This window comes from Macaca mulatta, chromosome 3 (genome assembly GCF_049350105.2).
Source record: "Macaca mulatta isolate MMU2019108-1 chromosome 3, T2T-MMU8v2.0, whole genome shotgun sequence".
Taxonomy (NCBI): domain Eukaryota; kingdom Metazoa; phylum Chordata; class Mammalia; order Primates; family Cercopithecidae; genus Macaca; species Macaca mulatta.
The window spans coordinates 192,176,162-192,191,020 of record NC_133408.1 but is presented as its reverse complement, the minus strand read 5'-3'; the positions used below and the strand labels follow the sequence as shown (position 1 = coordinate 192,191,020).

Below are 14,859 nucleotides of genomic sequence, written 5' to 3'. Positions count from 1 at the left end.
CTAAAGAAAACAAACTTTGCATGGTAAAAGACAAATAATAAATAAGGGAAAGATATTTGCAATATATATCATTAAGGGTTAATATTCCCTACGTGCAAAAGAAAGTTAATGGGCCTGAGACTGCAGTCTCTTAGAAAGTCCTGCTTGGAGGAATGGCCTTTAACTGGCATCTAGGATCTTGGAGTTGGGGGGTTCCCATCATTCCCTAAATGCTAAAAGTAGTTCACTGCACCTAGAGTGGCAAACAATGTGGTTTATGCCAATGCCTTGCTTTCCTTCTGGGACTCTGGAATTCTGGCACGTGCTATGCACAGGGTGCCTCCATGACAAGCCCCCAGTGAAAATCTTGGGCCCTGAGTCTCTGAGGAGCTTCCCTGGTACAGAGTATTGCACACATGTTGTCACAGCCTGATGTTGGAGGAATTAAGTGCATCCTGCGTGGCTGCACTGGGTGAGGACTCAGGAAGCTTGCCCCAGTTTCCTCTAGGCTCCACCCCACATCTTTTCCCTTGGCTGATTTGCTTTCTACATTTTCACTGTAGTCCTGATTCCTCCTAGCAAATCACTAGAACTGGGAGTGGTCTGCGGAACCCAAAAGACCCTAATACATGAAGAGCTTCTAAAAATAAAGAAGCAAAAGACCAAAACCCCAGAGAAAAGCTAGAGAAATGAAGAGACAGAAAAAATAAACCCAAGGATTATCATAATCATGAAAGTGGGTTGTTAAAATATGAAGTACAGCCCTCTCTCATGCTCACAATCTCACCCGCTCTTACCCTTCCATCTTCCACCATGGGATGACACAGCACGCAGGGCCTCAGCAGATGCTGGCACCATGCTCTAAGACTGCAGCCTCCAGAACTGTGAGCCAAATAAACTTTTTTTTTTCTTTTTTTAAGGTGTGCACTTTTACTGAACTGGTCTCAAGTCAGTGTACAGGTATGCCCTGGCTGCCTCCACACTACTACCCACTCCCAGGGAGACCAAAAGCCTTCATACATCTCAAGTTGGGGACAAAAATGGGGACCATGATGGCTGATTATTCAAAATAAAACAAAAAGTATTCAGATGAAGATTTTTTAAATTTTGCATTATATAATGTACATGAAAGCAATCCTGTCACCTCCCCTTTGTGGACTCAGGAGAGAACTGGGCCATTCTCTTGACAGAGAAGTGGGGTAGCTTTTGGGAGGGCAAGGGACTTCCTGTAACAATACATCTCACAATATTTGCAATGGCTATTAAAAAAAAAAAAAAAAGCCAGGTGCTCACGGCTGTAATCCCAGCTTTTTGGGAGGCCAAAGCAGGCAGATCACCTGAGGTCGGGAGTTCGAGACTAGCCTGACCAACATGAAGAAACCCCATCTCTATTAAAAATACAAAATTAGCTAGGCACAGTGGTGCATGCCCGTAATCCCAGCTACTTGGGAGGCTTAGGCAAGAGAATCACTTGAACATGGGAGGCAGAGGTTGCAGTGAGCCAAGATCACGCCATTATACTCCAGCCTGAACAACAAAAGCAAAACTCTGTCTCCAAAAAAAAACAAACAAACAGGCCAGGGCAACACCCAGTCTCAAAATAAAAATAAATAAGTAAAATAAAGAACAATGTAAAATCAAGCAATCAAGGTCCTCGGCCACACTGTAGAACTTTGGGAGATGCTCACTCCAACTAACTGCTGTCACCTTCACCATTCTATTCTTTTTGTTATAAATCACCCAGTGTGTGGTATTCTGTTACAGCAACACAAAACAAAGACATTAAGATATCATTTCTCCTAGGCTGGTAATTTTACAAATTGGCAAAGGCTCTACTGGTGAATCTGTAAGACACAGGTATCCTCACACATTACTGGTGAGAATGCACACTAATGAGTGGAATTTGACACTGCCTAGCAAAATTACATACGCATTTGCTCTTTGACCCAGAAATCCCATTTCTAAAAATCTAAACCACAGATACTCAGGCAAAAAATACAAAAAGATATCCTTGCTTTTTTTTTTTTTTTTTTGAGATGGAGTCTCACTCTGTCGCCAGGCTGGAGTGCAGTGGAGAGATCTTGGCTCACCGCAACCTCCGCTTCCCAGTTCAAGCAATTCTCCTGCCTCAGCCTCCCGAGTAGCTGGTACTACAGGCTTGAGCCACCACGCCCGGATAATTTTTGTATTTTTAGTAGAGACTGGGTTTCACCTTGTTGGTTAGGCTGGTCTCGAACTCCTGACCTCAGGTGATCCACCAGCCTTGGCCTCCCAAAGTGCTGGGATTACAGGTGTGAGCCACCGGGCCCAGCCCCTTGAATTATTTTGATAACAGCAGAATGCTCAAAAAATGAAGACATGTCTAAAGAACATGGAAGGCCAGGCGCAGTGCCTCACACCTGTAATCCCAACACCTTGGGAGGCCAAGGTGGGCGGATCACCTGAGGTCAAGAGTTCAAGACCAGCCGGGCCAATATGGCAAAACCCCATCTCTACTAAAAATACAAAAAAAAACAGCCATGCATGGTGGTGTACACCTATAATCCCAGCTACTCAGAGGGAGGCAGAGGTTGCAGTGAGCCGAAATCACACCACTGCACTCCAGCCTGGGCAACAGAGTGAGGCTCCATTTCAAAAAATAAATAAAAAATAAAGAATATGGGAGCCAGCCTGAATGAGCTTCACTTGGCCAAATCTGGGACAATTTAAGCATCAAAACAAATCAAGGCAATAGATAATAACCCACTAATGACAATAAGGACAGCATAATGGATTATCACTCTTTGAACAGAACGACAACTGATACAGACAATCAAACAAATGAGGACTATGGATAAGTTCTCCCTTAAGATAAAATGTTAACTAATAAATGGAGACAGAATAATAGAGTTTAAAAATCACCATTTTGCAATCATCACCATAATAAGCAATTCAGGCAAGAATCACAGTGGGCCAGGCACAATGGCTCACGCCTGTAATCACAGCACTTTGGGAGGCCAAGGTGGGTGAATCACTTGAGATCAGGAGTTCAAGACCAGCCTGGCAACATGGTGAAACCCCATCTCTACTAAAAATACAAAAAGTTAGCCAGGCATGGTGGTTCATGCCTGTAATCCCAGCTACTTGGGAGGCTGAAGCAGGAGAATCGCTTGAACCCAGGAGACAGAGGTTGCAGTTAGCAGAGATTGTGCCACTGCACTCCAGCCTGGGCAAGAGAACAAGATTCCGTCTTTTAAAAAAAAAAAAAAAAGTCACCAATGGATGCTTAAATCTAACGGATGAAAGTTTAAGAATACTTACATAAAATACTTCCCCACAAATGACTTTTTTTTGAGACAGAGTCTCACTCTGTCGCCCAGGCTGGAATACAGTGGCCCGATCTTGGCTCACTGCAACCTCCGCCTCCCAGGTTCAAGCAATTCTCCTGTCTCAGCCTCCCAAGTAGCTGGGACTACAGGCATACACCACCAAGCCCAGCTAATTTTTGTATTTTTAGTAGAGACGGGATTTCACCATGTTGGCCAGGCTGATCTCAAACTCCTGACCTCAGGTGATCCACCACCTTGGCCTCCCAAAGTGCTGGGATTACAGGCATGAGCCACTGCGCCCAGCCAAATGACTTCTTAATTACAAAGGAAAACAGTAACTGAACAGTGAAGAAATCTCGTGGACATCACCCTCTCCAAACGATTCAAGTGGACCTCATCAAGAGTGAGGCAAGTCCCTATCTTAAGCCTTTTGATGGAATGCACTAAGAAGGATCCACAGGACTTCTGTGGCAGTCCTGACAAATATGCATATCCTGTATCTATCACAGAGAAACACTAGGTAACAACTGGCTATCAAAAATGTCAACATCTTGAAAGACAAAAAAAGGCTAAGGAATTATTCCAGTTTAAATTAGACTTAAAAGACGTGACAACAACCAGATGCAATGTATGACGCTAGATGGGGAGGTCTTTTATGGGTGATATTCCATAAAACACAAGAATCTGTACTGTATACAGGATACTACTTGTACATATGTTAAATTTTCTGATTTTGATGATTAGTATGTGATTCTAGAAGAGAAAATGTGTCCTCAGAAAGTAGACATTGAAGTATTTTGGTATAAAAGGAAGTGGTGTCTGCAACTTACTCTCAAACAGTGCAGGAAAGTAATAATAATATGTATGGACATACAGACTGTGACAAAGCAAATGTTAACAGTTGGTAAAACTGGAAGAAGAGTACACAGTAGTTTTTTGTTCTCTTCCAGCTTTCAGTAGATTTGAAATTATTTCAAAGTAAGTTGAAAAATGCAAAAGACTTCATTTAAAAAGTTTGGCTCAGAGAAGTGAGACTGGAGTTGTGAAATATTCTCTGAAAACTATGCAGCCTAGTCATCTCTTTAAATAGATGAAGCTTTATTTTTGGATTCGGCAGATCCCTTTGTCCATATTATCCTGGCCCCCAGCACACCAGTGCTCACTCAGTCTCAGAGTTTAGCAGAGGAGGATTCAAGGATACTGGGATGAAATTTATTTGTAAAAAATACTGTTTATCACACTGTCCAATAAATCATTAGTGCCCACTATGTATAGCTCCACATTAATGTTTTTACAATTTAGTACTACAAAAAAGGCTTTTTTCACCCAAGAAACAGATATTTCTCTTGATTTCTGATGACAGAAATTACATAACTATGACTCTTATGATGTTGTTGGATAGGAAGACTAAGCTCAAATGTGCGGACCAACTTCAGCAGCCACTGGGCTAAAGCTCAGGGTGACTTCCTAGGTCCCTTCTTTTCCTTTGGCTTGGTTATTTTTATCTGAATTTTACCTTTTTTTTTTCCTATTTTGAGGCAAAACTGAAGCCAAAAATCATTTTAGCTCTCTGGGAAATACAAGATGTGCTCAAGCTGGAAAATTCGGGCTCTTTCAGGCTCCTTCTGGCCATACACTGGCTATGGGGAATTCACACGGGGACTCCCTGCCACCGTTTCTAAGTCTTGACACCAACTTCTGAAGCATGACTTTGGGCCACAAAATAGCGATCTATAGAAGCTGAATCTCCAAGTGAGCCAAGCTACATTAATCACTTACCTCAAAAGGTCAAAAGTGAGCATGACATTTTGGGTATTTATAGCAAGAGAGATGAGTAAGGTCCATGACTTACTAATATGAAAGGTATGCCAACTCTGTGAGCATTATTTTATTGCTACTATCAAGAAATCCTTTATACTTCAATAGTTCTGCAAGACCAAAAACACAAAGCAAAAATCTCACATGCAAATATGGAAATGAAAAATAATTTCATCTGCTGGTTTCATTCTTGACACAATCAGACCTGAGGGGACATGAGATGAACCCACGGGGCGGGGGGGGTGGGGAGGAGGGCATGAGTTAAGAGGAGTTGTAGTATCAACAACACTGACTTTGTCTTGTTAAGTTTTAGGTAGAAAAGCAAGTTCTAAAATAAACAGCTACAAAGGTTGATATGATGTGTATTTCAAAAAGAACTCATACAAGCAAAGAGGCAGATTTTTCCAGTCCACAACCACTTCTGGTCGCTTCAGCAGTAAAAAGGAAGGAACTACCAGTAGGAGATGGACTGTAGCAAATTAAAGACGGCACCCCCACAAGGTTGTCAAGGAAACCAAACCGAGTGCATTTTTCTATAGAAAAGAATCAAGGGTAAGGTGAACATGCCGTGGAACATTCTGTGGCAAAAATGATTAAAAACCCTTCTTGAAAAAAATCTCTAAGAGACCAAATTTACTTCCACGCTATTTTACTAAGCACTACATCCATAACGCAAGCAGGCAAGCTTGTATTCCCAAACTACCAGCTACATGGATTCAGCAAACAGCTTACTACAACCAGCTAACTTGGGTCACCGATATTTCGGGACATTTCCTACGATCTCTTTAATAGCTTAACGGCATCGAAGGGGTCACACTCAAAAAGTTAAAAACAAAAACCTGTACCACAATTCCACACACACGCTTTCCCAAATTTAGGGTGTTTTTCAAAATGGAGTCTTTTTAAACACATCATCTTTCAGCGAAAAGGCAAATCTATGCAAACCAAAGCGAGAGCTTGGCCTGAGTGTGCCATTTCATACTGGAAAAGCGCAGGGAGGGCAGTAAAAAGGGTGTCAAGTTGGGAGATCGATGCAATTCTCTCCACAAGTAGGTGGTAAAGAATCCTCAGCCAGGAGGAATGACATGCACACGCGGGCACAGAACGAGGGTCAGTGCTGCGAACGCTGGAAGGCAGGGACACCGTTCGCTAGGAGGTGAGTGACGTTAAAGGATCTGCAGTGATCTGTGCCTCACGCTGGCGAATATTCCTAGGAGGGGAGATCCCGCGCTCCCGGTGCCCCTCAGGGTGTCCACCCCGGCGGCGGCCGGAGCCGGGCTGCGGGTCCAGGGACCCGGCCACGTGGGCGGGGGAGGCGAGGAGCGCCGGGCTCGCTCAGAGTGGGCACCGCGTCCCTCCCCTCCGTGCTTTTCCTCTTGTGACCCTTCCCGGCGGGGAAGAGGGGGTTTTACGACGTCAAGGCAAGGCTTGGAGGGAAGCGGCGGCCGGCGCCCCACCTGCCCAGGTAGGTGGACGCGGGGCTCAAGCCCGGGGCGACGGACACAGCTCGACCTCCAGGTGAGGTGGACGCCGGGGGCCGGGAGCGGGGCCGCGGAGGAGCGGGGGTGGGCGCCGAGCGGCTCTTACCCGGTGCCACAGTCCACCACGCAGGGAGGCAGGGAGCCCGCCATGCTCGGGACGCGCGGCGCTCGGCCCCGCTGGCCCCCCGGGAGCGCCCCGCCGCTGTCCGCTCGGCCACCCGCTCGCCCTGCGCGCCGCGTCTCCCGCGAGCCTCCGCAGCGCCGCCGCCAGGAGCCCGGATGCTCGGCGGCCGACACGTGACGTCACTCCCGGGTTGACCAATCAGAACGCGCGTGTGCCCCGCCCCCTCCCCTGGCGCGCCATCTTTAGTGCTGGCAGCGAGGCTTCTTGGCCCCACACGTTCAACGTTGCTGCTGGAGAGATTGGGGTTTATTTTTAACCAACTTACATGAACGTGACCCCATTTCCGAGGCCTGGCGCCTTTCTCATCCTGTAACTCTTCGCTCGAATGTCACCTTGCGAGGGAAGTTGTTCCTGATCACCCTGACTAGGTCCCCTACCGGTACTGTATCCTCTGCCTCAACAAAGTGTTGGTTTCATTCCTAACCCTTAAAGCAAAGTGTTTATATTTTTATATTTATGTATTTGTAGTCTGTCTCCCGTACTGGACTATCAGATCTTCTAGGATAGGGCTTGAGTCTGTCTTAATAACTATTGATGAGCAGCAGGTGCTTAGCACAGTATTTGGTGTATATGTGGAAGTGCCCAAATGCTTGTTGAATGACTGAGTAACCTTCCCCATATAGCAAAAAAAAAAAAAAAAAAAAAAAATTAGTTGGAATTGCCTGGGCGCGGTGGCTCACTCCTGTAATCTCAGCACTTTGGGAGGCTGAGGAGGGCGGATCACAAGGTCAGTAGTTCCAGACCAGCCTGGCCAACATGGTGAAACCCCTTCTCTACTAAAAAGACAGAAATTAGCCGGGGGTGGTGGCAGGCGCCTGTAAGCCCAGCTGCTCGGGAGGCTGAGGCAGGAGAATCGCTTGTACCTGGGAGGCGGAGGTTGCAGTGAGCCAAGATGGTGCCATTGCACTCCAGCCTGGGCAACAGGGCGAGAGTCCATCTCAAAAAAACAAACCAAAAAAAAAATTAGTTGGAATTATTATACTTAACACTGCCTAAATTTTTCTCAGAAGAAAAATCTGCAAAACAAATGCTTGGACAGCCTTAAGGAATGAATGACCTTAGACTGAGTTAATCACACCAAGATCACTCCTGGAAAATGTTTTCAAGTGTCAAAGATGGGATGATTGCCCAAAAGTTCTTACCGAAACCAAAGAAGGCAAACACCACCTACTATATTATAAAGTTACTGAAAGCCCCACTTGCCACTTGCTTCCTGCTTCTTGCCCGATCGTAAATTCTTGATACTAATTTTTTAGGAGCTTTCTGGAAACATGTCGTTTTTTTATTTTGTTTTTTGAAACAAGTCTCACTCTGTTGCCCAGGCTGGAGTGCAGTGGTGCAATCTCAGCTCACTGCAACCTCCGCCTCCCAGGTTCAAGCAACTCTCCTGTCTCAGCCTCCCAAGTAGCTGGGATTACAGGCGCCCACTACCATTCCCAGTTAATTTTTTGTATTTTTAGTAAAGACAGGGTTTCATCATGCTGGCCAGACTGGTCTCAAACTCCTGACCTCGTGATCCGCCTGCCTCGGCCTCCCAAAGTACTGGGATTACAGACATGAGCCACCACGCCCAGCTGAGACATGTTGTTTTTACAGGTACTTAAAACATTGTGTTTTTTACCTAGAAGTGATAGATATGTTGACCACTCCTAGGTAACCCATTATCATTTCTTTTTTTAACTCATAAGTGCCCAATAAGGCCCAGACCTAGAGAATGTTCAGGAGAACTGAAGAGAGAAGTAAATGGGAAGAAAATAAAAGGGAGTAAGTGTGGAGGAATCCCAGTTTAGGAGCCCAAGGCTGGGGTCAGAGATTGGCTGGCTTGCTTTGTGTTTTGCCAAAGCCCTGCCTTGCTCCCTTTTCTTTTTCTTTTCTTTTCTTTTCTTTTTGCTTGTTTCTTAGAGATAGGGTCTCACTATGTTGCCCAGGCTGGAGGGCAGCGACTGTTCACAGGGACAATCCCACTACTGATCTGCATGAGAGTTCTGATCTGCTCCATCTCTGACCTGGGCCAGTTCACCCTTCCTTAGGCAACCTGGTGGTTCACCACTCCTGGGAGGGCGCCATATTGATGCCAAACTTAGTGCAGGTCCATCACTCGGGGTGGCACAGAACTCCTGGGCTCAAGGGACCCTTCCACCTCAGCCTCCCGAGTATCTGGGACTACAGGCAAGTGCCACTGCTCCCAGTCCAACTCCCTATTTTTTCCATGGTCCTGGCCTAAACATAGATTAATTCTAAATTACAGACTGTTGACACTGCCATGTCTTTTATTTTATTCACTTAACAGACATATCAAGCGCCTGCTGTGAGTCAGGCTTTGTGTTAGACTGAGCATGCAGCAGTAAACAGGATGTTCAGAGTCTCTGCCCATGAGAGTCCACTGGGAGACAGCAACAGGAAACAGGCAATTACAATACCGTGTAGTCAATGCGAAGACAGGGCAAGTCCAGGGTGCCCAGCAAGCCATAGAGGGGCTGACTTGGGAATCAGTAGAGACTTCTCAAAGCAATGGTATTGAAGCTGAAACCCAGAAGGTGGGCAGAGAGCAGCTAGGAGGAGACTGTAGGGTGGAAGAGTGTTTCTGGGATGGAAAACATGTATAAAGCCCAGGAAGAAAGATCTCAAGGCTTGTATAGGACCCAGCTACTACACCAGGGAAGAAGCATGTGTAGGAATTTTGGACTGACTAGTAATAAAGGGTGTGCGTGTTCAGGGAGCATCTTCTCTGCATAGGACTTACTGGGATTGATGGTTATGGTCAGCAGCTGGTAGAAAACAAAAGATTTCCTGACCTCAGTGATTTCCTCTAGATACCACTAACCCTTGAAATATCAAAGATGTTTTGTAGGCAGATATCAGAAAACCTAACTAAAAGTGGCACGAGGAAAGAGCAAATTTGTTACCTCACACGATAGGAAATCCAGCGACTCCGGGATAATTTGTCCACTCGATGGCATCATCATGGGCCTGTACGTTCAGCTCTGCCAGGGCCCTGCATGTTAATGTTTGTCCTCAGCTTATCACGTGCAGTTTTGAGATGGCTGCAGCCACTCCATGCACCAAAATCATGATGGACAAAAACAGTGGAAGAAATGCCCCATCGTGATGCCCTTTCTCAAAGGGAGTGGGAGGAAATGTTTCCAGAAGTTCCCAGCTGCTTCTCTTCTTGTGTCATTAATCAGCTCTTTTTCTGTTCTTTTTCTGGGGTGGCCATGACAAAGAACAACAAACTGGGTAACTTCAACAAGAGATATTGATGCTCTCACAGTTCTGGAGGCCAGAAGGCCAAATCCAAGTGTCAGCAAAGCCATGTTCTCTCGAAGACTCTAGGGGAGGTTCTGTTCCATATCTTTCTCCCAGCTTCGGATGGCTCCTGGCAACCCTTGGCATTCCTTGGCTTGCAGGTGCATCACTCCAATCTCTGCCTCCATCATCACGTAGCCTTCTCCCACTGTCTGCATCTTCACATGGCATTCTCCTTATAAGGACATCAGTCATATTGGATTAGTGCCCACCCTAATGACCTCATCTCAACTTAACTACATTTGCAAATATCCCGCTTCCAAATATCACATTCACCGGTGCCAACGGTTAGGATTTCAGCACGTTCTGTAGGAGACACACTTCAACCCACAATTCCAACCTACACCAAAAGCAGTCACTGGATGGTTCATTGATGTTCATAGATGTGCAGCATTGCCAGCATCAAATGGTGTTTATCACAAGTTCCTTTGAAGGTGGTGCTGGGATGATGCAGGACTCAGAATAGTAGTTATGAAACAGTCACCTCTGATAGACTGAATTCACTTAGATCATTGAAGAAGACCCCGTTGGGCTGGAGAGGGGCCTCATCTCCTCTGAAATATATGGCTGCCAATACCTGACTGAAATTGGGTTTGATCAACGAGAAGAGGAATGGCCATTGTGTGAAGACACAGCACTGTCTTGTGAGAACAAAAGAAGGCGGCTGTCTGCGAGCCAAGAGGAGAGGCCTCACCAGAACCCAACTCTGCTGGCACGCTGATGTGAGACTTCTAGCCTCCAGAACTGTGAAAAAATAAATTTCTGTTGTTTAAGCCACCCCGTCAATGGTATTTTGTCATGTCAGCCTGAACAGTCTAAGACAATTCTCTGTATATTCTTCTGTGTTATTCTTCCTAGATTGTATGCTCCTATACATCAGAAACTAATTGCATCAGTTTTGACAGTACCTAAGGCAAAACACCCACAGAGGTATAAACCTCCTATTCTATAAGAAACACTTCACCGGGCGTGGTGGCTCACACCTGTAATCTCAGCACTTTGGGAGGCCAAGGCAGGTGGATCACCTGAGGTCGGGAGATGGAGACCATCCTGGCTAATACAGTGAAACCCCGTCTCTACTAAAAATACAAAATTAGCCAAGTGTGGTGGCACCTGCCACCAGCTACTCAGGAGGCCGAGGCAGGAGAATCACTTGAACCCAGCAGGTGGAGGTTGCAGTGAGCTGAGATCGCGCCATTGCACTCCAGCCTGGCCAACAAGAGCGAAACTCTGTCTCAAAAAAAAAAAAAAAAAGCAGGTCAAGTACTATCTTTATTAATGATATTGCTAAAGAGGTTTTGCCCTCTCCAATATACTTTTAAAAATTCCTGCTACTAAATGCATATTAACCTAGGAATCTTTTCTCTGAGTAGCTCAGCCTGCTTTCTGATTTGTGCCTTAAATTCAACTTGTCATGAGAGAAGTGTTTTAGTTGGCTTTTGTCAGCAGGAAGAAGCATCTCTTTATTGTGCTTCTACGTAACAATGGCCTCCTACTCCACCTGCTGCCCACAGTGAGAAACATGGAAACCAGAACACCTCCCTTATACAATTCAGCATCTCCTCTAGCAGACGATGTGACCGTTTCATAACTACCATCCCAAGTACTGCCTTATATCCACACCACTCTCAAATGAACTTGTAATAAACACCATTTGATTCTGGCAATGCCGTATATTTATGCATATCAAGACAGCTTAAGAACAAAATAATCAGGGCTTAGAGATTGTCTATCTAATGGGATTTAGTGCATGAGCCCCCGGACAATGGGATCTTAATGTCCTGCATTTAAGTAGTTGTGCTGGGCCAAGAAGGATAAAGAACACAAAAACTACAGGCTGTCTTCAAAACCTGCCCACCCAGCAGCTCTGCGAATCTTAAATCTCAGAGCTGTAGGCAAGAGCAAGCTGTGTGTTCCCTGTTGCCATGAGGATGCAAACGAGAAAGGAGTACCAAAAAAATTAGAACCCCGTTCCTTTGAAAGTAGCTGGCATTCTCCTTTAAGAGGAAGGGCCTGTCACAGGACTCAATGGGCCTCGCTGATGTCTTGGCAACAGCAGGAGAAAATGGTCCAAGCAAGAGTTGATTGGCCGGAGTGTGTTGAGTGAGTTCAGCGAGTTAATAACAGACCCCAAACCACAAGTCTTAAGAAAATTACCTAGAGAACTGAACGTATTCAGACCAACTCTGCTATGTTTTGTCTCTGCCAAGGGCAGTTACTCAGACTGTGACCCTCCATGCCCCCTTCTCTTCTTGCTTCCCTCCTGTACCACTCAGCTGCCAAGCCCTGGTCATTCAACCCCACCGCTTCCCTTGTGTCTCTATCCCCTACTTTTCATTCCAACTGTCGTTCTTGCTCAACTGCTCAGTAGCCTCCCACTAGCCACCCTGTCTCCAGGCTTTTGTCTCTCCAAGACATCTTTCAGGAAAATTATACTGCTATGAGGGACATCATGACGGAATTCCAAAATGTATGTATTATGTCAGTCTTCTTTCCCTAAAACCATCAGTGATGTGTTTTTCTTTGGAATTTGATCCAAACCTTTATTCTGGCATTCAAGGTTCTCTAAGATCAGATTCTAAATTACCTTTGCAATCTCGTCTCACATTATGCCCACACACTGTTCTTCAAACCCTCTGTATTGTCAGGTGTTTGTGCAGGGCTCTGAGTCTAGAACATTCCTCACCTACCTCATTCTCATCATCCTTTAAAACTCTGTTCAAAGCTTCTCTCATCCTTCCAATTTCAATTCACATCCACTTCATTTATTCATTCAACAAAGTAGGCTGAGTGCTTCCATGTGCCTCTCATCAGAATCAATCACTGATTCTATGCCCACTGCTCGGAATCCAGAGATGAAATCTGGGGAGCTGCATTTTAATAAGTTCATCCACTCTATCAGACAAGATTTAGGGTTTGAGAGATAAACATAAAATTCTAAGCCCCACAACTGACTGAACAGACTCCCTCTTGGCCAAGGGGACCCCAGAGAAACCTTGAAAGCTGAGTTCCTAGCCATAATGGGGTGTGATATGGTTTGGCTCTGTCCCCACCCACATCTCATTTTGAAATGTGCTCCCATAATTCTCAGGTGTTATGGGAGGGACCCGTGGGAGATAATTGAATCATGGGGGCAGTTTCCCCCACACTGTTCTCATGGTAGTGAATAAGTCTCACGAGATCTGATGGTTTTATAAGGGGAAACCCCTTTCTCTTGGCTCTCATTCTCTCTTGCCGCTGCCATGTAAGAAGTGCTTTTCACCTTCTGCCATGATTGTGAGGCCTCCCCAGCCATGTGGAACTGTGAGTCCATTAAACCTATTTATCAGCTGGGCACAGTGTCTCACGCCTGTAATCCCAGCACTTTGGGAGGCCAAAGCAGGTCGATCACCTGAGGTCAGGAGTTCGAGACCAGCCTGGCCAACATGGCAAAACCCCATCTCTACTAAAAATACAAAAATTAGCCAGGCATGGTGGCGGGTACCTATAATCCCAGCTACTTGGGAGGCTGAGGTGGGAGGATCGCTTGAACCCGGGAGGCAGAGGTTACAATGAGCTGAGATCACGCTATTTCACTCCAGCCTGTGTGAAAGAGCGAAACTCCATCTCAGAATAAATAAATAAATACATACATACATACATACATACATACCTATTTACCTTCCTAGTCTCAGGTATGTATTTATCCGCAGCATCAAAACTGGCTAATACAGGGTGAGAGGCTGGACTTGGCTGGTTACACCCCCTCCCTTTCTAACTGCCTTTTGACTTTCTTCCCTAAAGGTAAACAGAAACCAGGCCTTTCAAAGATGCCACCACTGAGTTCAGTCAAAGCCTGGACTGCCACCCTTCCCTTTTCACGGTTTGTGCACAACTGAACATCATTCCTTCCTGGTAAGAGACCACCAACCACAGAGCAGTTCTGGCCAGTCTACGAAGATGCACTGTGAGGGTTTTCCAGTCCTCTGCTTCACCTTTTGACATCAGAGTCCTGAAAACTCCACCCTGAGATCACACTTTCAATGCCACCGTTTTTTGAACATGGGACCCATGGAGAAGCATGAAGTTCAATTGCACATGTGCATGTTTCCCGTCTCATGAATATTCATGGTTCCACCTATAGCTTATTGAATATGTATATTTACACTCCATTCAGTGTAAATCCCTGTCTCTTCTTTCAACCTTCAAAGTGCCTATTTCCAGCTTCTGGCCAGAGGCTACACTTCCCAGCCTGTCAGAATGGGCCTCCTCCAGGCTGCAGGCTTTTTTGAGAAATAAAGCTCTCCTTTCCAAATATATGAACCTCATCATTCTTCAGCTGACAGTTTGTAACAATTTCCTATTCATTTCTTATGGAGAACTGAGTTACAATAATATCTTCATTTCCAAAGCATTTTCAGCACACCATTACATTTAATCTTCATAACATTCCCACGAGGTAGATATTATAAATACCTCTCTTAATCAAATAAGAAAACTGAGGCTCATACTTTGAAAATTAGCCTAGATTAAAATTTAATTTTGTTCTGAGCACCTTCTTTAGGCTCTCTTGAGAAAACAGGAGCCGCTAAAGCATTGCAAAACCAGCATCTGGTAAGCATAGGTATAATAGGTGTTAGAGCCAGAAGGAATCTCAGTGATCAGTCCTTCAGACTAACATTTTAAATACACTTTTCTACTTTTGAGCTCTTTACCTTGAATGTTGTCTATTTTCAGTAACAAATGACCATGAATTCCCATCACGCAATCACTATATGTCCTAGAGACTGAGTGGTATCCAATA

At 45.3% G+C, this 14,859-nt stretch overlaps 1 protein-coding gene and 1 long non-coding RNA gene across 7 annotated transcripts in view; one reads left to right on the top strand and one right to left on the bottom strand.

The window, feature by feature from the left end:
- The window catches only part of ACTR3B (actin related protein 3B), a 127,118-nt gene extending 120,288 nt beyond the window's left edge, over positions 1 to 6,830 (bottom strand). For 3 of the 6 annotated variants that reach the window (XM_077995200.1, XM_015135211.3, XM_077995202.1), the window contains exon 1: positions 6,693 to 6,830. In XM_077995200.1, coding sequence (XP_077851326.1) covers positions 6,693 to 6,736 — 44 coding nt within the window. In that variant the 5' untranslated portion in view covers positions 6,737 to 6,830. 6 annotated transcript variants of the gene reach the window in all.
- A 124-nt stretch (positions 6,831 to 6,954) lies between these two features.
- Positions 6,955 to 14,372, top strand: LOC106997738 (uncharacterized). Its single transcript, XR_001443941.3, has 2 exons — positions 6,955 to 7,149; positions 13,860 to 14,372. It is a non-coding gene; the product is annotated as an uncharacterized LOC106997738 (long non-coding RNA).
- Positions 14,373 to 14,859: the final 487 nt, after the last annotated feature.